The sequence below is a fragment of the Prionailurus viverrinus genome, unplaced genomic scaffold, assembly GCF_022837055.1.
Source record: "Prionailurus viverrinus isolate Anna unplaced genomic scaffold, UM_Priviv_1.0 scaffold_35, whole genome shotgun sequence".
Classification (NCBI taxonomy): Eukaryota; Metazoa; Chordata; class Mammalia; order Carnivora; family Felidae; genus Prionailurus; species Prionailurus viverrinus.
This window is the reverse complement of record NW_025927605.1, coordinates 7,201,865-7,228,567: the sequence shown is the minus strand read 5'-3', so window position 1 is coordinate 7,228,567 and position 26,703 is coordinate 7,201,865. Positions and strand designations below refer to the sequence as shown.

Here is a 26,703-nt window from a genome sequence, read left to right as displayed (position 1 = left end):
CGTTTCCTAGTGGCTTTTCCCTCTCCCGTTGCTCACCGGGTCCCTCTAGCCTCAGTGGCGGCCAGGGCATCGTTTACTGAGCACCTACCCCACCTACCCCATTTGCAAACCCCCTCTAATCTTCACAACTTTACTTGGGTAAGTAGGTCTCCTTAATGTCTCAGGCGAAGGGTCCAAGTCCTCTACCAGAGGCCACCAGGCGGAAGAAGCAAAGAGAAAAGCCAGAGCCTAGGTCCACTCCCACCAGACCCCCTCACTTTCCCGTATCCTGGCTGCACACGGCACGGGGCGGCATTTCATGAAGTTTCTCCCCACGCCCGTGGTCAGCCAGGAGGAAAAGCCTCTGCGCCGGAAAGCGGGGGCCTCCCTTTACCCAGTAGGGATGGGGGTGTGGGGCGGAGGCTGCGCGAAGCAGCGTCTCCACGGTCTCTGAACGCTGGGCTCCTGAGGGCTGGTTAAGTGCCAGAAAACAGAAAACCCAGTGGTTTGGATTATCCCGAACGTGGACACCCTATCCTTACCAGGGGACACTCGGGCCAAGGCCAGGTGCCCAGACTCGAGGCCTGCCCGTCCTTGTGGGACCTGCATCTCTCTGGAAGCGGCTGAGGCCGAGGTGGCACTCCTCTCCTTGGCGGCCCGAGGGGGGCTCATGAAACTCTCTTCTCCTTCTGGTGGGCGGGAAACTGGTCACCAGCAGCCCTGCATCCATCTACCCAGGTCACATTGCCGGGAGCTTCCAGCTTCGACAGTTCACTGAGTGCTTTCTTCCTCCCTGACGGTTCCAGACCCAGGGGAGAGGTGTGGTTGTCGAGGAGACCCATGCTCCCTTCACGCAAACCCTCCCACACCCACAGGCGCTTCCTCCTTCTGCCAAAACAAACTTTATTGCACCAAAAAGAAAAAAAAACAAAAAACAAAAAACTTCATTTATGTACAGTCAGATATAAAGACATCTCTTTGACTCCTGTGCATATATTTCCTCAACTCAAGATTAGGGCGTAAAAGTCGGGCCGGTATGCCAGACATGCTCTGCCCATGGCAGGGCCAAGGAGAGGATTGTCACTTGAAAGTGGGAACACTTAAAATGGATGACAGACGACCACTGGACCAACAGACCAAGGGCATTCTTCTAAGCCCTGCGCTAGCTCCGGGAATGGAAGAGGGAGATGGGAAGCAGGGTCCCTCTTTCGAGTCTCATTAAGAGACTCAGCCTTCGGTATCCAAGATAAACTTCCGTTCCCCAAGCCCACGTCCTGTCCAGTTTCTCAGCTTCCTGCCCTCCCAAGTAGGACATTCTCCTTTGTGCCCCCCACCCCCGGAACTCCCCCAGGGAAGTCCCACCACGACCCCCAGGCAGCCGCCTCCACGGCAGCGGGCGGGGCAGGTACGCCGCCATCTCCTCTCCCTTCTCCCTTCCAGGTGGCTGGATGCTGCCTGAGGCCCTGCGTCACATGGGTCACCGACACCCCACTGGGAGCCTTAACGGGAAGAATCCGGAAAATATGGGGCGAACACACCAAAAAGGGGAAGGCTGGATTCCCTCAACGCCCAGTACCACAGGGCACCTAAAGCCCATTTTTCCGAGCCAACCGGCTAAAGAATCACTGTAGCTAGATACAGAGAAGCGACACAGCCAGGGGACACCCCTTAGAGCCAGCGGCAGAGCAGCTGGGAGGGAGAGGGAGGGGAGTGGCGAGAAGGGGAGCCCAGAGTCCCAGCCACCCCCCACCCCCCGCCATTGGCTACCTTGCTCCCCACAGGTTCCTGGGCATTGAAGTTGAGGCGGGGGGGGTGGGGGGTGGCACGGGAGGGGCTGGGGTGAAAATACACAAGGACAGCCAAACGGAAACACAACAGGACGAGCATCAGTCTCCCCGCCGCACCCCGCCCTCAGAAGTGCCCTCATCGTGGCTACTAGCCTTTTTGAAAATCTGTAAGAAACTATTCTATGTAGTGGCTCCAATCCCATATACACAGCAGCTGGCTGTGTGGGGAACTTCTCCGATCAGTGATTGCGGGAACAAAATCAGCCTCTCTGGGTGCCTGTGCGGGCTTTAACCAAGACGCGGTTCGGTCCCGGTGCCAGTCCCCTTCCGTCTTCAATCCGGGAAGGGGCGCGGGAATGCGGGGCAGAGGAGAAAGGTGCTCAGGTGCTAGGTAAAGCTTACTGATCAGCAGCCTAGACTCCACCACTGTTCCTTCTCTTTGGTCTGTCTAGAACAGTGACTATAAATTAGGAAACACAAAATTATGCTGGCCCATGGGAAGTAGTGGGAGAAGAGAGGCAGGGGGGAAAAGGGCGCTGGGAAGCCCTGCTTCGAGACTGCAGACAGACAGACAGACAACCACCCAGACTGCGTAAGTGTCACAGACAGCCCCCCCCCCCCCAAAGCTCCCTTCCAGATAACCCCATACGTCGCGTGGGCACACTCCCTCTTGGAATTACAGCCTGTCTCCCACCTATCCCTAAGGAGCCGGCCCTGTGGAGAGGTGTGTCGGTTGCCGTGTTTTTGCCAGGGGCCCTCGCCCCGGGTGCTCCTGCATAGGTACCTGGGCCCCTGCTATGGGATGAACATGGCCCCGGATGCTCGAGAGCCAGGGAGGTCAGATCAGGAACGGCCTCCCCGCTCCCACACCCTGGGATCCGAGCTTGCTCGGTTCTTGCCATCTTGCAGGATGACGTCACGTCTGGAGGGAGATACACACTGCCTCTCCGTCCCTGGGGTGGGGGGGGAAGGGACTTTGCTGGGACTCTTGAGTGGGGGAAGGGGAGAAGGGAGCAGGGTCTAAACCCTCAGGCTCCCGTGCAGGTCTGTCTCTGTCCCAGACGAACTGCTATCAGAGTCCATTTCGGCGTTCTCATTATGGAGCCTCTCCAGCACTTTCTGACGAATCAGTCCCAGGCGCATCAAGAGGGACTGGTAGTCAAAGTGGCCACGCTTCTCTCCAAAAGGGTCCTGTGGGGGAAAGGAGACAAGCGGGATGGAAGATTCGAGTCTGGACGGCTCACCCTAGAGACAGCAGCTCCGGGCCCACGCGGGACGCCCGCTCCGCTTCCGAGTCCCGGGAGCGGAGGAGGGCGTCGCACCGACAGGGGCCAACAGCGGACGACATGACACAGGACTAGTTCAGGAACGTTGTGGCAGGTGAACCACCCCAGACAGGTCTGGCTGGGGCCAACGTGAAAATGTACTTTTGTTCCCTGAAATCAAGCCACTATGCGGGAGGTCAGAGGAAAGGCGAGGTAGATAAGGAACAGAAATCGAAGACCAGAACCGTAATCACGAAGCGTGCCTGGGTTGGTTTTCAATTCACTTCACAAAAACCACACGAGAGAAAAATTATCCTCCTTTCCCACATTCGGCAAAGGGGAACTTGCTTTTCCAACGTCACAGGCAGGTCGAGAACTCAGGAGCTCTGACTTCCAGATTAAGCACCCGTGCACTCTTCCACCGAGACCTGTCACCACCTCCCTGTCCAGGTTTCTGGGCATGACTCCAGGGCCACCCAGCTCAATCCTAGATCAAAGATCTCCAAACACTCTGCAGAGAGGGGTTCACGGTCCCGAGAGTCTCAAGAAGAACTATGGTTGGAGCGGAGGGCAAAAACAAAAGGAATTTAAAATGCCACAGAGAGAACAGGGCGGGCAAGCAGCGGGGCCGGGGTTCAGGCGAGGGGACCGCCTTCCTCGAGAGTCCCGAAAAGCCAGCCGGTTTTCCCCTCACATTCTGCTTCTCGCACATAAACGCCTTCCACACTCTTACCCACACGTCACCCTCAGGGTCAGGGGCCAGGGAACACAGATCACAGTCCCCGGGGCTCCAGCGCGTTGCCACTTACGAGGGCTACGCTCCGCCGAGGCTGGACGCCACACTCCCTCCGAGGCGGTCAATTTTTCAAACCTTCCCTTTTTCATCCCCGGCTCCACAGCCACCCACTTCCCTCCTCCCCAGACGCTGCTCCTCCCTCTCCTTCTCTCATCACGAGTTATTTTTCCTCCACAGGGTGAGCGATGGAAATGCTTTTAAATACCAGCACTAAGGGTTCCTGAAACCATGGGAGGAAGCACCTCCCATGTCCTCTAAAAACGGGGTTGGGAAACAAGTTAACCCCGAGCCGCCCCTGCCCTCTGAGGTTGTTTCGTTTTGTTTGTTCAAGTAACCTCTACACCCAACGCTGGGGCTCAAACTTCCAACCCTGAGATCAAGAGTCGCACATCCTACCCACTGAGCCAGCCAGGCGCCCCTGCCCTGTGAGTCTGCGCGTGGCAGGTGGGTGGAAAGTCTGTGAAGGAAGGAAAGGGACACCGCCATTTCTAAGCAGCAGCGGAGGAAAGAAGACATTCACCCCTGCGGCTGGTGGCGAGGACCGGGCGGGGGAAATGGCTCAGAAAGAGCTGGGGAGGGACCTCAAGGACATGTCAGTCACTTACCCAAGTCAGCAGGATTCTAAAGCAAGATGGCCAGTAAATGACCCAAAAGACACAAGACCTGGTCCTCGGGAGAGCAGGAGTCTTGTCCTCTTAACAACCGGGTTTTTTTATATTTGAGACCATTTACAATTTGGTTTAGTAAGAATCTCCTCTTGAAAACAAGTCTAAACTCTGCATTCTTTTTTTTTTTTAAAGGAGTTTTAAAGTTTAAGAAAGAGAGAGAGCACGAGAGAGTGTGCACTTGAGAGGGAGGGCATGAGGAGGGGAGGGAGGGAGAGAGAGAGAGGGAATCCCAAGCGGGTTCCGCACCGTCAGCACTGAGCCTGACGCGGGGCTCGATCTCACGAACCCAGAGATCGTGACCTGAGCCGACGGAAGCCTAACCGACTGAGCCACCCAGGCGCCCCTAAGCGCTGCATTCTCATTGCAAGTGGAAAGTACGTTTCCCCGGTAGAGGCAGAGACTACACAAGGGCTTGCTATCTTTTGGCCACGGGAATCCTCCAACCCACAACGCCACACATCCAACGCTTCCCTCGGCCTCGTTCTCTGAGCACCCCTCTGACCTAGGGACCGAACTCCAATAGGAGATTCGCCCTTGTAATCGCGGAGATTCCCAGAAGGCCGAAAGCTCTCGAGTTTGAAAAGACTACTACGAAAGGAAGGCATTCCAGATGAGCAAGCAGGACGGTTCGGACTCTACTCGTGAGCGCCTCTTTAGGCCAAGAACGGAGAAGCGATGCGGCGTGTCTCAGGCAAGGCAGTCTCCTCTCTGGGCCGCGGCCGCTCAAACTGGACCAAGCTGCTCTCGGCTCTGACTTCTGAGAGCCGCGGGCGCTATCCTTGCCGGGGCGGGGGGCTTACATGGTCTGCGGGAAGGCGTCTGGAGTCAGTGGCAGGGGCTGCGTTACCTGCATAGTCTGGCCCTGAAGGTGCAGCCGATCTTTGCAAGCCACCTCATAGAAGTCGTAATACTCCAGGAAGGACTTCTCCATCACCCCTCTGGAAAAGAGGCAGAGAAGCTGACGTGAGGAACACGGCGGGGGAGGGCTCCCCCCTCCGTCATCTAGCCTCGCTGCCAAACCGAGTAAGAGTTCCCGAGCCCGGGTGTGGCATCCTACAGAAATCTTTCGGTGGCAAATGGAAAAAGGAACAGCCGACGGCCCGTGGCTGATTTCTCTCCTACCTTAGGGATGATTCAAGGAGAGTGACTGTTAATACTTTCCCAGCAGGCTCGGCACTCTCCCAGGAAAGAGAAGCTCTCCGAACTTCCTCTCGAGTAACCCTCGGGCACGAGCCACATCTTTCCTTTTTCCGTATCTCCCCTGGTGCCCAACGCTGGATTTTGCCCCGAAGACTCTCAAAGGTACGAACCAGCTAAACCTCCAAAAAGAATACCGAGTACCAAGTGGGTACTGACTCTCCTGACGCATACATACCGTAAAGGTTCAGGGCAGGGACACTTTCCTTCCATCATGTCGCAGACCGCCACTCTGATGGTCTCATGCCGAATACATTCATTGTAATTTTTGCTGTCTCCTGGATGCCTCTCCTGCAACGTTAACAGATACCAGAGTATCCAAGTACAAAATTTAGGCAAAGAGAAAAGTCAACAGGAGGAGACTTCACGATGAGCATGGGGCACGTGACCCACGCAGACGAATCCAGAGAACACCTTTCCGGCTGGGTGGCAGATCCTCGGAGAGCAACCAAGTTTTTATTTTTGGGACCATTCACCTCCCCCGCCACGCGGGCCAATACCCATCCTCCGTTACGGGTCACTCGACCTGTAAGCAGCAACCTAGGTCCGTCACCGTTTTCCTAAGGCTGAAACGAGAGGCCTCTGAGGTCGATTCTGTGGGAAAGAACCAACGGGAGGGACGGTGGCGGGACAAAAAAGGCACACTTATCAGGAGTCTCAGTGAAGAACTCTATAGACACCAGGATGCTTCCCGGTTAACTCTTTTTCAGGTCTGCAGGGATCCCGCCATCACTGCACCAACTAATATGAATCTATCGAAGGGGAACTTGAATCTTCCAAAAGAAAACTCCAACTTGGAGAAAGCCTGTATGAGCGCACGGGTATAAATGGAAGGGGGTACAGTTTTCCATCCTCGTAACTCTTCCTTTACTCTTCAACGCTCCTCCTGCCACCAGCCCGGCAATCAGAACCCCGGCCTCTGATTAAAAACCCGGCACGAACCAGAAAGCGATACACACCCTCGGCGTATTGCCACGGTTTCCAAAAGGCACCGCAGTGAGACCACAGGGGTGCCGTGGGGCGTGTTGAACGTTTTGAGGAGAGCCACAGTGGTCCCCACCTGTCAAACGCCACGCAAACTACTAGCTGGCGCTCAGCAGGTCAGTTCTCTGAACCCCAAGCAGGCTCCACGCTGTCAGCACAGAGCCCGATGAGGGGCTCGAACTCACAAACCATGAGATCAGGGACCTGGGGCGAAATCGGGAGTCGGACACTTAACTGACTGAGCCACCCAGGCGTCCCCTACGTGGGTCAGTTCTTTTGTTACCCGCATTATGTTCTTTCTGGTGATACGTTATCTTTGGGACGCTGGACTGTCAGTGACTACTTTGACAAACACCAAGTAGCATGGGAAAACAGCGGGGAAGACAAATGAGGACAGTGGATCTCATCTGATTCCGAGATCTTCAAGGTTGGGTGGGGCCCAACAAGGGTACTCTTCCTGTCATTAAGCCATTTTAGTCACTTAGGAAAGAAGTTGCTTAGCCTTAAGACTTAAGAAATGGGGGCGCCTGGGTGGCTCAGTCGGTGAAGCATCCAGCTTTGGCTCAGGTCATGATCTCACGGTTTGTGGGTGTGAGCCCCGCGTCGGGCTCTGTGCTGACAGCTCGGAGCCCGGAGCCTGCTTCGGATGCAGTGTCTCCCTCTCTCTCTGCCTCTCCCCCACTTGTGCTCTGTCTCTATCCAAAATAAATAAACGTATACAAAAAAAAAAAAGACTTAAGAAATGGATCAGCTGGGCACTTCCTTCCTTCTGGGGAGCTGTGAAAAAGCCACCTGGACACCAGGGGGCTGTGAAGTGAGAATGTTTCGGGGTATTAAGAATAAAAGTCACACTGGGGCGCCTGGGTGGCGCAGTCGGTTAAGCGTCCGACTTCAGCCAGGTCACGATCTCGCGGTCCGTGAGTTCGAGCCCCGCGTCAGGCTCTGGGCTGATGGCTCGGAGGCTGGAGCCTGTTTCAGATGCTGTGTCTCCCTCTCTCTCTGCCCCTCCCCAGTTCATGCTCTGTTTCTCTCTGTCCCAAAAAAAACCACAAAAAACAAAAAAAACAAAACAAAAAAAAACGTTGAAAAAAAAGAATAAAAGTCACAGGATGCCTGGCTGGCTCGGTCAGCGGAGCGTGCGACTCTTGATCTCAGAGTTGTGAGTTCGGACCCCACAGTGGGTGCAGAGATTACTTAAAAATGAAATCTTAAAAAAAAAAAAAAGAAAAGAATCAGTCACCTCTGTTGAATTTCCAAACAAGGAAAGACCTTAAAATCAGCTCCTCGGTTAGTGAGTAAGGCCCTTTTCCATTTCTACCGAAGCCTGAAATCAAATACACTGTCTGGAAAGGATGGTTTTGGGAATAACTTTTGTTCATTCTTAAAAGGTACTTCCCTTTGTTCCAAATAGTTTAAAACTCAGTTAACTGTTTTAATCACCTAGACAGAATTATAATCTTTGGGGATTATCACTGGAACTCTTTTCTTGTACTCATGAGTAATCCTGGCAGGCAGTTTTAAACAATGGAAGAACGCTGGGTTCCAGGCAAATGCTGGGTTCTACCATGATCTGGGTGTCTTTGTGAAAGTTAATCAACCTCTCCACGTGACCAACACCTCATCTGACAGTGGGCATAACAACATCTACCCCGAGTACAGATTAAATGAGATACTATATATCAAAATTCGGCAGTAGCTGGCAAATAGCAAACCTTTGGAAAATACGACTTTCCTCTGCCTTCTCTTCGGTAGCATTGACTAAAATTTTTTTTTTCCTTTTTTTTTTTTAAGGTTTATTTATTTTGAGAGAGTGCGTGCGCACATGAGTGGGGGAGGGGCAGAGCAAGAGAGGGAAAGAGAGACCGAGAGAGAGAGAGAGAGAGAGAGAGAGAGAGAGAGAGAGAGAGGAAGAGGAAGGAAGGGAGGTGGGGTGGGAGAATCTCAGGCAGGCTCTGCACCGCACCGTCAAGGCAGAGCCTGATGCAGCCTGATGCGGGGCTTGAACCCACGAACCGTGACATCACGACCCGAGCCAAAATCAAGAGTTGGGACGCTTAGCCGACCGAACCCCCCAGGCGTCCCTTGACCAAAAAATGCTTGCCCTGGCTAATGACTAGCTCCTGTGGCTCTTTAGGTAACAGCACTTGGTAACTCCGGGAGTAGAAGTCACCAGGAAGTACCGTAAGGGGGTACTGGAGAATGGACACGTGCAGAAGAACCCACTGGCTGCAAAACAGCCCCCAAAGCAGGCTTAGAATTAATTTCCGGATGACTCCACTCATTCCCACGTCGCAGATTCACCCAAGTCACGTGGCAAGAACTTGACGGTGTTATCAGGGCTTACGAGGAAAAAAAATTCATTTTTAAGGAGCCCACGAACCAGCTCCCTCTTCCTCCTATGGTGACAAACAAATAGGACCCCGAAGCAGACCTCTCTGATCTCTTCAAACCCAGTATTCTGCCCACAGTTCCGCGCCCCGCCCCGGTCTTACCTGCTCAAAGCCAGGCTCATTGTGATAGGGGTTCTCAGTCATTAGGGACTGGATGGAGATGAGCACAGAGGAGATGCTCTGGGCTGGGCTCCAGGCAGGGCCGGTCCACGTACTGCAAAACACAGCAGAGGGGAGTAGCCGGGTGAGGCCAGCGCGAAGGCCGCCACCGAAAGACTAGCGCACCAGTACCCTGGGGCCTGGCCACACCACAGCACCATCAGTGACTCAACGTTTCTCTTTCACTATTAATGCTCTGGAATTTCCCAGCCTGTCTCACCCTCATTCACCAGAAGTCAGTCAACTGCCTAATCCTCTTATCAAGTGGGACAAAAGAAAAGAGGGTAAAGCAAGCAAGATAACTTTGAAGGGATTTTCATTGGCCTAAGAAAGAAACAGTAACCAGGGAAGGTTCCATTCATCAAAATGAAAGGAATAAGGTAAGAAAACAGCCTCAAAGGCAGTCTAAATGTTAACCTCTGTGGATCTCAGAGCTTCCTTATTTAAGGGTGGTGAAGGAGTCAGGAGGAGACAGAAGCGGAGATACAGGCACAGAGGGGCCCGGAGCCATCTGATCAGAGGCCGTGTTGGGGGGGTGGGGGGTGTTGATGATCAGGGATCCCGTTCTGGATCCAGCCCCCAGAGAGCGTCAAATTCTCTGAAGACTACAGAACGCTGCCAAAGGACAGGAAGGGGGTAAGGGGCATTTCTACACTGCAGAGGGTCTGCAATAATAGAGTTGCAAAGCATCCAGAACAAGACCGGTCCTCTCCTCCACATACGTGACTGCGTATCGGAGGAGGAAGGCAGCTCGGACATGACATTACTTCGCTCAGCTGGCCCCTGATCTGGAGGCTGAACACAACCTAAGCCAGGACAGGCTTGTTCAAGCTGACTGGCCAATCTTCTACCCTATGACGCTTCATGGGAAAAGTTCACAATGTCAAGGTAGCTTCTCCTTTTCTACCCCACCCATTTCTGCCACTTTCACCCTGCCATCTTACTTCCCCTGTTTCTACCGTGGGCTGTTGTTTGTTCAAAACAGTTTTATCCTGGCCTAGCGGAGAACTTCGTACAGAGACGCTGTCACGCACAAATGTCACACGGAAACAACGGAGGGCCTCACCACTGTGGGCTATATATACCGCTATCCTCCAGCAGAGACAAAAACCCTGACAACATAAAAGATCTCTTGAAGGGCAGCCTCTTTTGAAGGACTTCCTCACTGCCACCATCACAGAACACATCCCTGGATCTAAGAGATTCAAAAAAAAAAAAAAAAAAAAAATCCTGATCTCCAGTTTGGTTCAGCTGCCTTTTCCCCCACGCACACTGGGAAACATGCTGGACAAGAAAGACATTGCTGGACAAGAGAGGAAACAGTACCGCCGGTTTGGGCAACTTTCCCAACTTCAACCTGTACTTGTTCTCTGCCCTAGGGAAATACACCCACACGAGAAAGACCTATCCAGAAGACGTTAGATGTTTCCACTCTGAACTGGTAACCCCCAAAGGGCAATGAAAGGGAACGAGTGAGAACTGCACGGAGCAAAACCTCAGTAGCACCCAGACTCAAAATGTTCCTGGAGCTTGTTTCTGACCTGATGTGATTTCCAACCTCGTTTTTCATTCAGTTGTTAACATATCAGAATCGTGTTCATCACTACCACCGCCTCCAAAGCCACTCACTGAGAGACTCAGAAACGAGACACCCACAACCTTACGTGGCACAGACCCGCAGCCTTTCTCAACCTGTTCGGGAGAGAGGTTAAGCCCTGAGGCCCTAAGGGAGTGGTTCTCAGGCTGGACTGCACCAGACATCGCCTGGAGGGCTTGGAAGACACGGACTGCTGGGCCCTACCCCTGGAGTTTCTGATGTGCTAAGTCTAGGGTGGAACCCCAGAATCTGCAGGGCCACAAGTTCCCCGGTGCCGTTGGCGCTCAGGGAGAAATGGCTTCGCTGAAGCATCCGTTGTGGGTCATAAATTAACTTCTCTCTTTTGCACCTAGAATGATATACGGTTGTGTACCATCCTGGGGAAAAATGAGGAAACAGTCACTCCAGTCATTTGCTGTGTTCCGTGCTTCGGACGAGGAACCCTGGTTGATACAGGCTGGCCTGCAGTAATTATTTGCTAACAACCAACTTGGCCACTTAGAAGTCTCCTCTTACCCTAGAATACTCAAGCAGACTTTCCCATTGCGGTAGAAGTTGGGGTTAAACCTCACTGTGTTATTGCCCGTTGTCATCAGTTTGACCCGAGGTGGGTGGATGGGATAGTCGGGCGGACACCGAAACACGAACAGGAAGAAACCCCCTTCATAAGGAGTGTCAAATGGGCCTGTGATCAATGCATGAATCTGCAAAATAAAACCCCATCTCAAAATTGTGAGGTGATGTCCCATCCCAACCCCTCCTGGCTTCCACTTGCTACCCACACCAGAGGCAGGACCTTCATCTGGTTTCCATCCTCCACATCCTCACCGTGCAGCCTGAACAGCCTGTCCTCACTCATACCGAGAAGTTATGTCTGGAATTCTGAGAAATCCCACTCCAGTGGAGGGGCGCCTTACTCAGGGATTACGGTTCTAAGGTTAGAGCCCAAGGTGGAGATCGAACCGCGTCAAAATCACCCTCCCTCAAGGGTCCCTGAAAACTCCCTCCCTCGCGGCGGGCTTTTTGTTTGGGCCTCCCTGATCAGTGTTAGATATAACAAATGCAGATGGAACACCGCTGTGCGAGTTAAAGTAGGCATCTGTAAAATATTATCCTGGCGTGTCTGATTTTAAGAAACAAATACATGTTTTCACGGAGTCCGTCCGTTTGGATCTGCCTAGGTTAAACATGCCTATGAGGCAACTCCACCCTGTTCACGTGGTACAAAGCTGGGGGTGGGGGGGTGTAAGATGAATGGAAAAGAGCAGAGGGATTGGTGGCCACAGCACCAGTGGCAGTCACAGCGCCGAGCTGAGGGCTGTGACGGAGGCCGAGGGTGTCTGCTTCCTCTGCATAGGATCAAACCGACTGTGGAGGATGTGGCTCAGGCAGCCTCCAGCTGGGTCAAAGACACACAGAGTAACGGGGAAAACTCAGGGTCCACTTGGAGCCATCAGACCATCCCCAGAAAGTTCCCCGATACTGTAGCTTAGTTTAAAAAGGGAGAAAAAAAAAAAATCGGCAGCACTTAAAACAGAACGCTAAACTCTTTTCCTCCGGCCACAATCACTGAACGAGCTTTCCTCTCCTGAAAGGAGGAAAAGGTGAACGGACCCCGTTATATTTCTTTTTCTACAAAGGCTCCTAGGCATTTAGGTTTGCTCAGAATTGTAACAGCAAGACGAAAGAGGCCCTGCAATCCAATGCCTCAGTCCCAACTCTGCGCGGGTGGCACCCCGGATTATCTTTTTGCCCTCAGTCATTTGGAATAACAAGCTCAAATGGCATCAACATGACATCAGTTCTGGGACCCGGGGGACTAGCATAGAACAGTGACACTTGACTGAGGACAAGATGTCCCAGGAAAAATATTTCCAACCACATAAAAAGAAAAAAAAAAAAAAATCAGTGTACAGGGAAACCTATTCAAAACAAAAAAATAGATATACCAACACTAGAACGTCTGAACTTTTAACTGTAAGGGAATGTGAAACTCTGGAGAGTTTCCTCGATTTAGGAAATCTGATTTCTTCACAACATCAGATCAAGTGAACATTGACTCCTCGGGGTAGAGCACTCAATGACAGAGAGGCCTAGGTATCCATGCCAAGGGAATTTAAGCTTCCTCCATGTTTATGCGGAGGACAAGACAGGAATGGTCTTTGGGATGGAACGGATATTCGACGGTAACCAGTAAGGACAGGAGCCTGAACAAGGCCCTTTAAGCATAAACTGCTTACTCAGGCTCGCCCCAACCCAACCTTCTCCGCATCTGATTTACAGCACCCTACTTAAAAGCCAAGAGTGGCAGGATGGGGGAAGAACTGGGTAGTTAAAAGGAACAGGGTGATCATGTAATTTATCAGCCAAACTGGAGCATTTTTGAGAGTGAAAGTGTCCTGACAATAGTTAGGCTGGGACAAGAGGCATCAACAGGGATTTTCCAAGCCAGACCGACTGGCACCCAAATAAAAGACACCTGTTCAAGTCTCTGCTCCACCTCACTGGGTGACCTTGGGCAAGCCACGGACTCTCTTGGGATCTCGATTTATTCATTTCTGTAATCAGAGATGTGGGCTGGATAATCTTTTAGGCTCTTCCAACTTTCTGGGCCCAATTTCCCAGTAGCCCCCAACCCCTTCCGAGTTACATACCTTAGTCATGTCAACAGTATCAGGAACAACGAACATTCCTGGAGGAGGCTCCTTATAAATGGACATGATATCCCTGTATAACACCAAGAGGAGGTGGGGAAGGGAGTGAGGGAAAGGAGAAAAAAGGGGAATCCCTTGAGCAGAACAGTTGTGATCACCTCAATGAGGCCAGGGTTTGAGAAAGTGGTGCTTGGTACCACAAACGTCTGCACTGTCTCGCTGGCTGAGAAACCTCAGCTGAGTACTCGTCAGGCAAGCAGAGAGCGGAATTATTATCAAAAGGGCATTGTTTCCTCAGGGGGAGGGGGAAAAAAAATCAGAGATCCCAATGGCATCAGATGTCACCCTGGAAAAGCCACATCCCATTTACTCTCTCTTCCTCCCACAGGGCAATTCATTCACTCCCCACCTCCGAGATTCCCAGGTACTACCGCTGAATGCTAAATGAAGCGTACTCAGTAGCTGGGAAGACATCACCAACTCCACTAAGAAACGAATGCTGTAAACCATACAGTGGACCGTTGTTGGCAAGGGGACTGTAGGAAGCAAGTGAGCTAGCGAGGGGCAGTAATGGTCTGCCTGCCCAGGGGTCCAAGGGGGGGGGGAACGGGAGGGGGAGGAGGACCCTCTGAAATAGCCGAGAATCTCACACCGGGAAGGAGAGAAGGACACGCAGCGGCTGCTGTAGACGGGAGGATTTGTAGGGTGTGTTGCACAACCTAGAATGCATCAGCCGTCAGCAAGGGTCTAAAGGACATTCTAGGTGGGAAAAGCCTGGGGACTTGCTAGGGTACATAGGGACATCAAGGGCACACAAGTGACAGAGCAGAGGGGAAAAGGTACTGGCGCAACTCACAGGTAAGTCAGGGATGGAAGACTGTACAGGAGTAGAGAGGGGGGTGCTGAGGTTCTGAAGTTAGAGGTGGCAACCCGGATGGAGCTGGCATGTGTCAGGCACTGGGCCAGACACTTCACACCCAGCGGGCTGCTCAGTTTTATCACCACCTTGAAAGGTAGGTAGAGACACGGGAAGGGACTCCGAGCGTGGGGGATGGGACTACCCAGGGGAGGATGGCTGCAGTGGGGGGTACGGGGAGAGGAAGAGGCTGGTCATCAAGAAACAGGTCTCAGGATTAGAAGCAGCTAAAAAGCATTCCTCTTTTCCTATGCAGTAAACACTACACCAAGCATTTTTGCAAAAAAACATGATCTATTAAATGATAGGATCTAAGGTCAGTCACCCAAGAAATAGGCACAGAAAGGACTTGGGCCTTTGTTCCTATATTTGAGCAGGGTGGATTTGCTTCAGAAAAGTAAACCAGATGACCCAGAGGGAAAAACACAAGAAAGTCTTGAGTGGGATATTACAAGCCAGAGTGAGACTCGGGGGGGGGGGGGAGAAAGCGTGCGTTTCCTGGAACAGGTGTGAGAGCGGACAGCTTCGGGGTTCTGCAGAAGTGATTCAAGGGGAGACTGCGGGTACGTGAGGGAAGCGATCCAGACTTGGGGAGAGGGTCTGAAGAGGTGGGGAATAAAAAGAAAGGTTGGCCTCGAGTCTGAAGCCAAGGAAAGCAAGCCGTGTTACAAACGGGGCTCCGGAGGAGACGACGCGGGGGTGGGGGGGGGGGGGCGATGGGTGGGGCCTCCGGGCAGCATCTAGCGAGGCTGGGGTGGGGAAGGGGGGAGAGAGGCGGCGCGGAAGACGGGAGGGGGTGTTGCTGAAGCGCGAAAGGGTCGGGTTTCGGGCGGGAGGTATGGGGGAGGGTATGGGGCACAGAGACGAAGGGCTCGAGGGAGGGAGCCGAGGGGCGGGGTCGGACCTGGGCACTCGAGGAGGGGTTTGGTACGTGTGGAGCTGCGGGCGGGGGAAGAGGGGACTTGGATCGCGACGTTCCGGGCTGGCAAGACGTGGGCCTTGGAGCTGGGCCGCCGCGAGGGAAGCGCGGAGGCAGCGGGCGGCGGGGCGGGGTGGGGGGGGGTAGTGGGTAAAAGCGGGGGCGGGGAAGGTCGAGCCCCGGAGCTCGGGGCTGGGGGAGGAAAAACCCCGGCTCACCGCTTGATCCGAAGTAGACACTGCGGCGCGGTTCGCTCGCCGTCCCAGTCGGAGCTGAGTGTGGGGTCCCAGTGGCTAAGCAGCGCGGCCCCGTGGGCAGCGGCCGAGGGCGGGAGCCCGGGCAGCGGAGCCAGGCCGCTCCCCGGCCCCCCGGCCCCGCCCGCTGCCGCCGCCGCCGCCCACACATCCGGCAGGAAAGGCGGCCCGAACCCGCTGCCGCTAACGCCAACAACACCGGCGACGCCGCTCGCCCCGGGGCCTGCCGCCCCGGCGCCCGCCGTCGCCGTCGCCGCCTCCTCAGTTGGACTCTCCGCCATCGCTGCTTCGCTTCCGGGACTGCTCGGCAGCACGTCCGCCGACCAGAGCGGCCGCTGCTCCCTCCCGCTCCCGCACCACCGAGAGCCGGGCCAGAGTGTCCCCACCCTCCGCTTCCACAGCCCGGGCGGCGCTGGCTCCGCCCACCCCCGCCCGACCAGCGAGAGGCGTTCTGCAAGAGCGTCCACCCACGGTCCTCCAGGGCGAGAGGGGGTGGGAGCGAGCCGGCTCCGCCAGGGCTACGGGCCTGCGTCGGTCCCCCGCTTTGTGGGAGGAGGATCTGAGGCGTGCCGGGACGTCGAGGTGCGGCCGAGAGCCCAGTGCCGTGGAATATTTTATTTTCAAGTGTGGCAAGAGGAGGAAGGAAGGATCCTCTCCCCACCCTTAGCGGGAGCGACCCTCGGTTGTGTCCGTGGGATAGAATTGGGGATCCAGCTTCCTTGGGGGGGCTTCGAGTAGATGAGCCGACTTGCTGAGGGCTCTTTTACTGTCTGAAAACCTCTAATTTATCCTTGCTCCCCGCACCTTCACCCACGGAGGGCAGGCTGCCATTGCGCCCGGCGTGCAACAGGACCAAGAGGAAGGAATCCGAGCCTGCGAGTGAAAAACTCCCGCATTTGAGTGTATCCAATATACATTTATGGAGGGGCTACTAAATGCCAGGCACTGTTGCTAGGCGTTGCCATAGGAATAACGAAACAGACCTAGAGAGGCTTGGTAAAAGGAAGAAAAATCAGGCCTCCTGACTCCAAGCTCGTGTCTGTTTTTTTTCTTCCCACAAGTCCTTGAAGACACAGGAATCAAGGGACTGTGAGTTTAAATTCTGGGAGGCTTCCTCAAGACCCCTGAGACATGTAAGGTGAAAGACCATACTATGGACTAAGAAAAACAGAAGCCTTCTAAAAAAAGCTTTCCCTTGTCTCCCTGGCAAGAACACAGGCTCATAGTCTTATCGGGACACCCTTGGCCAGATGTGTTTCAGAATATAGAGTAACGCTCCCAGGAAGGTCTGGAGCAGCACCCAGTAACAACATTGGTATTTCGACAGCAAAGCGTATGAATATTCATACAAGCCAAACAACTAGCCGCACTCTATTATATTTAGCCGCCCGGCTTGTTTTTTAGAAGAGAAGTCCAGTTTTCACTGTGTCGTGAATTTTCCAGTAAGGGACCATGGACTTGCATGATAATGGCGAACATTTATTGAGGCTCGACGTTTGTTTCTTTAGCTGACATTTATTGAGTGCTTAATATGTGCCAAGTACTTTGTATACCTTGTCTTATTTATTCCTTTCAACGACTCTATGAAGTACTATTATTAGTCCCTTCTGATAGATGGAAAAACAGAGGCTTACAGAGGTTCTGTCACTTCACACAAGTCACGCTGAGAGCAAGCAACAGATTTGGGGCTGTAAGCCAAATCTGTCTGACTCCAGAGAAAAAGTTTTTTGTTTTGGTTTTTTTTTTAATGTATTTATTTTGAGAGTGTGTGTGTGTGTGTGTGCGCGCGCGTGCGAGAGTGGGGGAGGGGCAGAGAGAGCCTCCCAAGCAGGCTCTACCCGAGTGGAGCCCCGGGCAAGGCTTGAACCCATGAACCGTGAGATCGTGATGTGAGCCGAAATCAAGAGTCACCCAACTGAGCCCCCCAGCTGCCCCTCCAGAGAAAAAGCTCTAACCACTGTGTGCATCTATTGCCTATTCGGATTACGTTTTATTCATGTTTGGAGGATTCTGGAATTTTGTTTGGGTATTATTTATTTAGTAAGACGGTCAAAAGTCGACTCGCTGATAATCTCACACCAAGAAAAACAATACTCCATTACTCCACGGCTCCAGACTGCAGAGGCCTGAAGTTGGCCCACGGGGCGAGAGGGTTCCTCGGTGGGGTCCCCTCCTTACTACCGGACTGTTGTTTTCAATGGACAGAAAACATTTACCTTAGATCCAGAGGAAAGAGAGCCCAGCTCTTCATCTGTACCACTCTGCACATATCCTCTTTTGAGTCTATTTCTGCATCCAGAGGATGGTGAGGATTCCTACCTCTCAGAGCTTTTCTGAGGATGATGTGTGACAATCCCAGAAATGTTTTGCAGAGTGGCAAGCACCGTCCAAATAATTAGCCTCCCATTTGCCCATGTACCGTCTCTCCTCCAGGCCTTTGCTCATATTTTTTCTTTTTTTTTTTTAAATTTTTTAATGTTTATTTATTTTGAGAGACAGAGAGACAGAGCTTGAGAAGGGAAGGGCCAGAGAGAGAGGGAGACACAGAATCCGAAGCGGGCTCCGGGCTCCAAGCTGTCAGCGCAGAGCCCGCTCGAACTCACGAACCGCGAGATCATGACCTGAGCCGAAGTCGGACGCTTCACCAACTGAGCCAGCCAGGCGCCCCTTTGCTCATATTTTCTCTATCTGGAATACTCTTCCCCTCTACCCCACCAGGGGAAATCCTAGTTATTGAAACTCCGAGCCTCTGTTCCTCATCAGTAATATTGGTAACATGACAGTAGCTACAAAGCAGAGATGATGTGAGAATGAATGTGCACCATACCTGGCCGGAGTGAATGTTCAATAATTATTAACTCTTATTCTTACTCATCTTCGAGGCAGGTTGAAATACTACGTTCTCTGCCAAACCTTACCACCTCCAGGCGTATTATTATTACTATTAACTAGTCATTTACAATTACTCCATCCTCGGGAGTAATTCATGCCTTTATTATAGCACCTACTTTTTACTTTAGTGGTTTGGTTACTCATCTGTCTAGCTACTGCATATGACATAATCGAGGGCAGAAAACATGGGGCACCCATCCTGTATCTCTAGGAACTAGTAACTGCTGCAGACCTGGGGACAGAGAGGAAATGAGGCCACGGTAGCCAGTTGGCCTCCTCCCCGGCCATGAATGATCTCTAGAATTCTCCCTCCTCCCGCCCCCCCCCCCCCTCCTCCATTTTCTTTCCAAGGGGCTGGGCCAAGCTTGCACAATGGATCCAAGTCAAGGCCTGACCGGGCTGTAGAGCATGGCAGCTGCTTAAAGGACCAGCTCACCACTTAACCAGGGGAACTCCAGGAAGCCTCTAAGCTGGGGACGAGAAGGGCCGGGAAGAGGCTAGCAGAATGTTTCAAGCTGGCATTACTTCGTCCAGTGTTGACTGGCTTTTGTAAGAAAACACCTGGCAGCTTTTCTGGCAACGTGGCCAGAGGGCAGGAGTGTGCCTTCTGAAGCCTCTCCCATGTCCTCTGGGGATAGGTGACCAACTAAGCGATCTTCCCACCTGAATTTGGATCCAAGCACTGCAGAGTGCCCTGCACTGAGCCATCTCTTAGGGCAACAAAATTTGGTAGCACCTTGCTCATGACCTCAAGGCAAGTGTCCTCCCCCAAGGACAGAGGCCAGCGAGTGTCCTAGAGTTCAGGTCACTCCACCCTGTCTGAAAAAGATAAATCATGGGGCGCCTGGGTGGCGCAGTCGGTTAAGCGTCCGACTTCGGCCAGGTCACGATCTCGCGGTCCAGGAGTTCGAGCCCCGCGTCGGGCTCTGGGCTGATGGCTCAGAGCCTGGAGCCTGCTTCCGATTCTGTGTCTCCCTCTCTCTCTGCCCCTCCCCCGTTCATGCTCTGTCTCTCTCTGTCCCAAAAATAAAATAAAACGTTGAAAAAACATTTTTTTTTAAAAGATAAATCATGAAGATCCCTCTCCTCCCTTCCCCAAAGTCCTGTGCCCCTCCGGAGCGGTCCTTTCCCTACAGGGCCCCCGGCCTTGGGTCTTGGGCTCGATGCCAGGGATAGATTAAGAGCTCCCATCCAGGTCATAAACCCTGGACTAAAAGGAAAACTCAGAACTTGGACTGGCGGTTTGAGGCTTCTAAGTAATAATAGCTATATTAAATTGTTTTTTGTATGTGTTTACTTGTATTAGCTCACGTGGTTGTCCCAACCACCATGCATTGTCCTCATCCCCATTTTATTTTTTTATTTAAAAAAAAATTTTTTTTTCAACGTTTTTATTTATTTTTGGGACAGAGAGAGACAGAGCATGAACGGGGGAGGGGCAGAGAGAGAGGGAGACACAGAATCGGAAACAGGCTCCAGGCTCCGAGCCATCAGCCCAGAGCCCGACGCGGGGCTCGAACTCCCGGACCGCGAGATCGTGACCTGGCTGAAGTCGGACGCTTAACCGACTGCGCCACCTAGGCGCCCCCTCATCCCCATTTTAGAGATGAGGAAATTGAGTCTCGGGGGAGTGAACCACCCAGTTAGGAAGTGGCAGGGATGGCGTTTGCACTCCCCTCTGACTCCCAAATCCATGCTGAACTCTTAAGGTAGTGGTCACTACCTCTCTTGAGAATATAATGAATATAATGAACATAATGGGTCCTATCTCAATACACCTCTGTGTCTACTTACCAATATTTTGCGCTAAGCAAAATGGCTCCACCCACGGACCATAGACTAAAGAATCTCATTGGTAATGGACTGACTAGCCTTGCTACAGGTGGGGGAGCATTCTCCCCTGATTCTCTAGGGTTCCACGGGTCCACCAACTACCTTCTCAGCTTGGCTGATTTAGACTCGTGAGTCCAGCGATTCCAAGGCTGTTTGGAGCCGATGACCAAGGTAAATTCCCGCCAGCCCCTTGGCAAAAACCATGTTCCCTGGAGGCCACGCCTTGATTACCATTAGAGGGTAGCGACCTGGCAAGAATGCCGGGCTGACATCCCAAAGGGTTACTCCGTTCCGTTTTCATAACATTACCAGTTAATCCATTGCTCCCTTGGGGACACCTCGGCGGCCAGTTCGACCTTAGTTCCATTCCTTGTCTTTTGCCTGGAGGTTCCTGGGCTCCGCTTCAGGGTCTGTCACTGGCTTGCCGTGGACAACCTTGAGAGAATCACTTAAGGTAAAGAGGCTAAGAGGACCAAAGCAGGACAACCCACCACAACAATGAATCGTCTGGCCCCAGACGTGCCAAGGTTGAGAAACCCTGTGGTAGCCGACCATCGCTTGTTGAATGAATCTTAGAGGGGCCCGGACTGGAATCCATGGCCTGCTGTTGTGTGATACGGAGCACGTCGGTGAACTTCTGTGAAGCTTGGGGCAATCGGCACAGTGCTAAGAGCCTGGGTTCTGGAATTTGAATTCTGGCTTCACTAATCTGCTGCGTGCCTTTCACAGGTCCCCACACCTGCCTTTCTTTTTCCTTACCCACCAAATGACTTATTTCATAGGGATGTTGGAAGCCATTCACAGAAAGTGCTTAGCACTATGCCAGACATACAGGTCCTCAAACGTTAGCTGATGTTATTACAACACTAGCTTCCTTGCTTTTCCTCATCTATAGCACGCGGCTTTCTTTCTTTTTTTTTTTTTTTATGATATGATTTTTTTTTTAATTTTTTTAACATTTATTTATTTTTGAGACAGAGAGAGACAGAGCATGAACGGGGGAGGGTCAGAGAGAGGGAGACACAGAATCTGAAACAGGCTCCAGGCTCCGAGCTGTCAGCACAGAGCCCGACGCGGGGCTTGAACTCACGGACCGTGAGATCATGACCTGAGCCGAAGTCGGCCGCTCAACCGACTGAGCCACCCAGGCACCCCTAGCACGCGGCTTTCATACCCAGGTATTCAACGTGCAGTACCGTTTACGGTTCACGGTCCTGCAATACCGTTCATGGTTTAAGGACTCTCTTCAGGCCCCAAACTCGCTAAGGGCAGGACCTTAGATTTCCTTGCCTTCCCCGGCACAACTAGGAGGGTGTTTATTTGCCACTTGAGGATTGTTCTTTGCATATCAATTCAATCCATTCTTATTAAACTCACAGTTTTTGGTCTTTAACCCTCTTTGCTAGCTGCCCTTCAGCTAAGAAGGTGTTCTTGACGCTAATTAGGGATATTCTTGGTTTCAGGGTCTCCCTCAAGTTGGGAGTGAAGTTGAGGGATAGGGTTTTCACAAGCAGACCCCACTTTTACTCCTTTAGAAGCCATCCAATTGGAGACAAAGCGTGGTACGTTTTGCTCGGGCTGTAGCTAATGGAAGCAGCCGCTGTGGACTTACCAGCTGGGCGGTCATCCCCGCGTTAGCCAAGCTGGGGAAGCCTGCTGGGCACAGGCTGAGATAAAGATGGGCACAAGGCTCTCTAAGCAATTCGTTAGTTGGTTCAACCAAAAACCAACCAACCAACCAAAAAAAAAAAAACAAAGCCCACCAAAACCAAACAACAAAGAAAAAAAAACCTCACCCTTCTTACCCCTCCCAAGGCTAAGACTGTAAATTCTCCAAGAAAAGGGACTGTACCTCCCAGAACGTTCAGACACTCAAAGGAAGGCTAATTGAGAATGAAAATGAAACGTACAAGCAGGGCTAAACGCAGCCAGGAGGCCCCCCTCCATTTCTTTCCACCGGGCCTCTGTAACTTCTTTGGGACGGTTTCCCTGTCCGTGCCACCTTCGTCGTGTGGCCACAGTGAAAACAGACGGGACAACACAGGCAGTTAAAGGCCTGAGGTGGGCTCCCCAGTTCTTCCACTTACCAGCTCTGTCGCACTGGACGCGTTACGCTGTGCTTCCCTAAGCCTCGGTCCCCTCGTGTGCCAAACAGGTATAACCACTGTACCTAGAATTCTAGGGTGGCTGACACACTCGTAAAACACTTGGATGAGACCTTGGTGCAAATTAGGCCCCTCGAAAGGGTGACCTATTGTTGTATTAAATTTGAAGGGAAAAACAAGCACCAATCACTCAGACAAGTCCGTGCTCCCTCCGGGGAGCGAAGGGAACCCTCCATGTTCTTACATCACTGCAGTGCTATTTCTCAGCCCTGGGGAGTTCCAAACCACCAACTGGTGACCCGATCCCGCTGCCCTGTCCCTCCTTTCCACCAAGCCCCTCCCCCCCCACCCCCCCAGGGGCAAAGGAGAGAGGCGCAGGCATATGGGTTTACAGAAACGTTGTGTTTAATGGTAAAGCTTAGCACGCTCCAGCACCAGGCACGGCCTGAAGTCCAAGCAGCAGGGACGGGTGGGCGACCCTCGTGGAACCTCACATGGCGAAGAGGATGAGGAAGGCGACCATCAAACAGAAGAGCCCCATGGCCTCAGACAGGGCAAAGCCCAGAATGGCATAGGAGAAGAGTTGCTGCTTGAGAGACGGGTTCCTGCCAGGGACAAGAGATCGATGCCAGCCAAGGGGAGAGGAAGAGGGGAGGGAGAGAGGACACGCGTCAGTTAGGTGACTGGGGGCTGCTGAAACCGGGAAAGGGCCTAGCCTGTCTATATCCTGGGGATCTGGACAGGGAAGCAGCGTGCCAACAAGGTTAAGTTTAAATGAGTCAGGCTGGAAATGTATTTAAATTCTGATTCAGAGATCCCTGGAGAGAACAGGAGGTCGATGAAATCCCCCCCAAGCTAGTGGGAGCTCCCACTGAGGCCTCTCCCAGACAGGGTGGCATTTGTTAGGAGATGCTCTAGGCCACCCCCCATCTTACCTGGCATAGCCAATGATCAGGCTGCCAAACACTGTTCCGATGCCAGCCCCTGAGCCAGCCACACCAACTGTGGCAGCCCCGGCGCCAATAAACTTGGCTGCTGTGTCAATGTCCCGGGAGACGACACTGGTCTGGAACTCCCGCCGGGCCACCTGGAGCGGGGAGCTGCAGTAGGACGGCTAGAGGGGCAAGTCGGGAAGGAGAGGTAGTGAGGCCTAAGGACAGGTGGCTGACTCCATCCCGACCTGACCTACCGGGGCCCCGAAACCGTTGGCAAACTGCCTGGCAGGTACAGCCTTGCCCAGGTTGCAGGGCATGCCGGGAATTAGTCTCGGGGCCCATTTTCAGACCAGGGGCCAGGGAGACCTCCTCACTTTTGCAAACTTCTCACCTCCGGTGCTCTCCCCTTGGGGCACTCAGAACTGTTAAGGCACCATGGGTTGTCTGTCCTCCCCCTTTGGCCCGCAGTCCACTATCTTGAAGAACCCCTCTCTGGAGAAATTAATTATTTCCCAAGATTTTATTTTATTTATTTTTTAATGTTTATTAATTTTTGAGACAGAGAGAGACACAGCATGAGCAGGGAAGGGGCAGAGAGAGAGGGAGACACACAATGTGAAGCAGGCTCCAGGCTCTGAGCTGTCAGCACAGAGCCCAACGCGGGGCTCGAACCCACGAACTGTGAGATCATGACCTGAGCCGAAGTCGGACGCTTAACCGACTGAGCCACCCAGGCGCCCCTCCCAAGATTTGATTTTTAAGTAATCTCTACACCCGTCGTAGGGACGTTGTCAAACGTACAATCCTGTGATAAAGAGTCACATGCTCCACCGTCTGAGCCAGCCAGGTGCCCCTGGGCAAATTTATAAGAGGGCCCCTATTCCTTTACCTGTTTAGATGGGATCTCTGACCTACTCAAGAAGGATGCAGACACAGGCCGGATGAGATCCCTGGTACAACAGCGGATCTGCAAAGTGAAAGACACATGCTCCAGATCAAGCAAGCGGTACAGAAAAACCCACACGCCGAACTTCTGTCAAAAACAACCACAATTACCAACAGGAAAAAAGCCCAATATATTTCAAGGTCAATTAATGTATTCCTGTTCCTACCGGATAGGCCTGCACCAGAGACCGATGTCCTGAGACCCAGGTGTAGTTGGCAGTGGCAACTTTCCCATTTAAAAGCAGGTACCAAAGTTCACTTCCATGGGCACAGCCCTTGTCGGTATGTCAGAAGGGAACAAGAACCCACACTAACATCAAACCGGGTAGGAGGGTTTGGAGCCAGATCACCAAAGAATCAGAAGGGGGAGATCTTATTTTGTTGAAGTGTACTCACTGTTACACTCCCTGAATGGACTGGGCCAGTAAGCCTGGTGAGGCTCCTGAAACAACCATCTAAGCAGAGCCCTCTGTAACGTGGCTTTCTTGAAATATTTCAGTGGAAGGCAGTGGTTCTCAAACATGGCTGAACATGAGAATCACCTGGGGAGTTCTAAAAAATACAGATGCATGGATTCCACCACCATAGGGTGTAGCCTGGCCATCAGGATTTTTTAAAGCTCCCCAGATGATTCCAACACGCAGCCGAGGTTGAGAATGACCGCCTCCGTGGGCTATCCGGCGATGGCCAAGCCAGAATGGGGGTAAAGGTCATATCCAGACTCAGATCACATTCCAAAGCCAAGAAAGATTGGTGTACAGGTCTCAATAAACAGGGGTTAACTGCATCACTACGGCCTCCCCAGAGAGCCAACATCATCAGGATGTCAAGCTCCTCTCAGTTCATTCATTAAACATCGATGGCTCCCACATCGGGCACTACAGATCACACCGGAGCCGCAGCTTACCAGAGCAGAAGGAATGAGTAATGCCCCGGTGGTCTGCATTTTCTCACTCTGCAGAGGAAAAAAAGATTCATTGGCAACCTAGTCGTTTGCTTACAGTGGCGCCCTTCGGTAGTCTCCTACACCCCGCCCGTCCTCCCTGGACCACGTTGTTCCTTGCACCGTGCCCCAGATGAGGAGGGCATTAGAGGTCAGAGGATAGCGCGAAAGGATCTGCAAAGGAAGGTCACGCAGATCTTCAGTAGAGGAAAAAGGCCCGAACCCCAGGAAGGAAATGTTGCTAAAGAGGATGGTCCCCCGGGAAGACTTGGAGGCAGCTACTGGGTAGGTGCCGTGCAGAGTCTTGCCCATTTTACACAGCTGTCCTCGGCCCGCCTTAGTGGGGACAGTTAATCGCTCATTACCGTTGGGAATTAACATTAATAGTTAAGGATATAGACGCCCATCGCTTCTCCCGGCCGTGGGGGCAAACGCCCTTTCGCACAGCCCAGCCCACACCCCTGCCAATCGCTGGCTTCCGGCCCCAAGTCACCTGCACTCCCACTGCCCCGCTGCCCCTGCTCGGACCACAGCGCTTGCCCCGCTCAAGGTGACTGACTCACCTCCCAGCTTTAGCTCTAGGTCTCAGCGTCCAGCTCCCCCACCCACGTGTCCCGAGGTCCCACCACTCTCATTGGCCGCAATCCCTCCGCATCCCTATTGGCTAGCGTCCTCAAGTCCTCCTTTCTTATTGGCTTTCCGCAGCTTCTTCCTCTCTCTCCACAGGAGCTTCGTGGCAGTTCCCGCCTCCATGCGGGTGAAGGCGGGGTTTTCCTCCGAGATCTGGCTTCCGATTGGTCGATCCCCGAAATGCTCAACCATAGAGTCGGCGGGGCTCAGAGGTCCCATAACCTCCCTCACAAAATGGCGGCCAAGGTGGAAGCTGCAGAAAAAGGCGTGGGAGAGATGACCGGGCGTCTTACGCACTTAGACACATGACCTTGGACCTGAGCCTTCATTCGGGCGCTTGGGCCTTGAGGCGCATTGTATGTCGGGATTTGTAGTTCAGTCCGAGGCCCCGAGGACGGCTGAGATCCCGCGAGACGTTCCTCCAGAAGCCGGGAGAGCCAACGCCTTTGCAGCAATTCGCGCCCTCGTGATTTGTGGAAGCCTTGCTTCCACCTTGGAGAAAAAGGGCGCCCGCTGGTCTGTAAAGTTCGCTAGTGGGCGATCGGGGTTTTGTGGCCTTTGGCCGGAGTTCAGCAGTCCTGGACTACCAGGCAGATTTTTTTTTTTTTTTGTATTTTTTTGTATTGTGAAAAGCAAATTCGAAGGATGAAACACTTAATACCCCTGTAGAAAAACGAGCAAAGAACAGGCACAGGCAATCCGCTAAAGAAGAAATACACATTGAAGGAAAGAATTTTTAATTCCGCGAATCATATAGTAGGTTAAGCACACCATTTGACATCTATCAAAAGAGCAGAATTCTTTTTATTAATGGGAGCCAAGCCCTGTCCTATACTGTTGCCGGTGAAAGTATGT

The 26,703-nt window shown here is 52.7% G+C and overlaps 2 protein-coding genes across 4 annotated transcripts; both read right to left on the bottom strand.

Annotated features, from left to right (window-relative positions):
- Positions 1-862: 862 nt before the first annotated feature.
- On the bottom strand, positions 863-15,975 carry UBE2Z (ubiquitin conjugating enzyme E2 Z). 2 transcript variants are annotated; one of them, XM_047845644.1, is made up of 7 exons: positions 15,530-15,972; positions 13,477-13,549; positions 11,339-11,526; positions 9,169-9,280; positions 5,871-5,983; positions 5,343-5,433; positions 863-2,957 (listed from the first exon to the last, which is right to left on the bottom strand). In XM_047845644.1, the coding sequence occupies exons 1-7, from the start codon at positions 15,844-15,846 to the stop codon at positions 2,787-2,789; spliced, it is 1,065 nt and encodes a 354-aa protein (XP_047701600.1). In that variant the 5' UTR covers positions 15,847-15,972; the 3' UTR covers positions 863-2,786. The 2 variants fall into 2 exon arrangements, 1 of the variants encoding a protein (XP_047701600.1); XR_007149425.1 differs by having other exon boundaries at positions 2,917-2,957; positions 5,618-5,983; positions 15,530-15,975.
- A 6,807-nt stretch (positions 15,976-22,782) lies between these two features.
- On the bottom strand, positions 22,783-25,862 carry ATP5MC1 (ATP synthase membrane subunit c locus 1). 2 transcript variants are annotated; one of them, XM_047845319.1, is made up of 5 exons: positions 25,782-25,862; positions 25,183-25,230; positions 24,220-24,297; positions 23,331-23,509; positions 22,783-23,000 (listed from the first exon to the last, which is right to left on the bottom strand). In XM_047845319.1, the coding sequence occupies exons 2-5, from the start codon at positions 25,219-25,221 to the stop codon at positions 22,886-22,888; spliced, it is 411 nt and encodes a 136-aa protein (XP_047701275.1). In that variant the 5' UTR covers positions 25,222-25,230; positions 25,782-25,862; the 3' UTR covers positions 22,783-22,885. The 2 variants fall into 2 exon arrangements, with proteins under 2 accessions (XP_047701275.1, XP_047701276.1); XM_047845320.1 differs by having other exon boundaries at positions 25,712-25,812.
- Between the last annotated feature and the right edge of the window lie 841 nt (positions 25,863-26,703).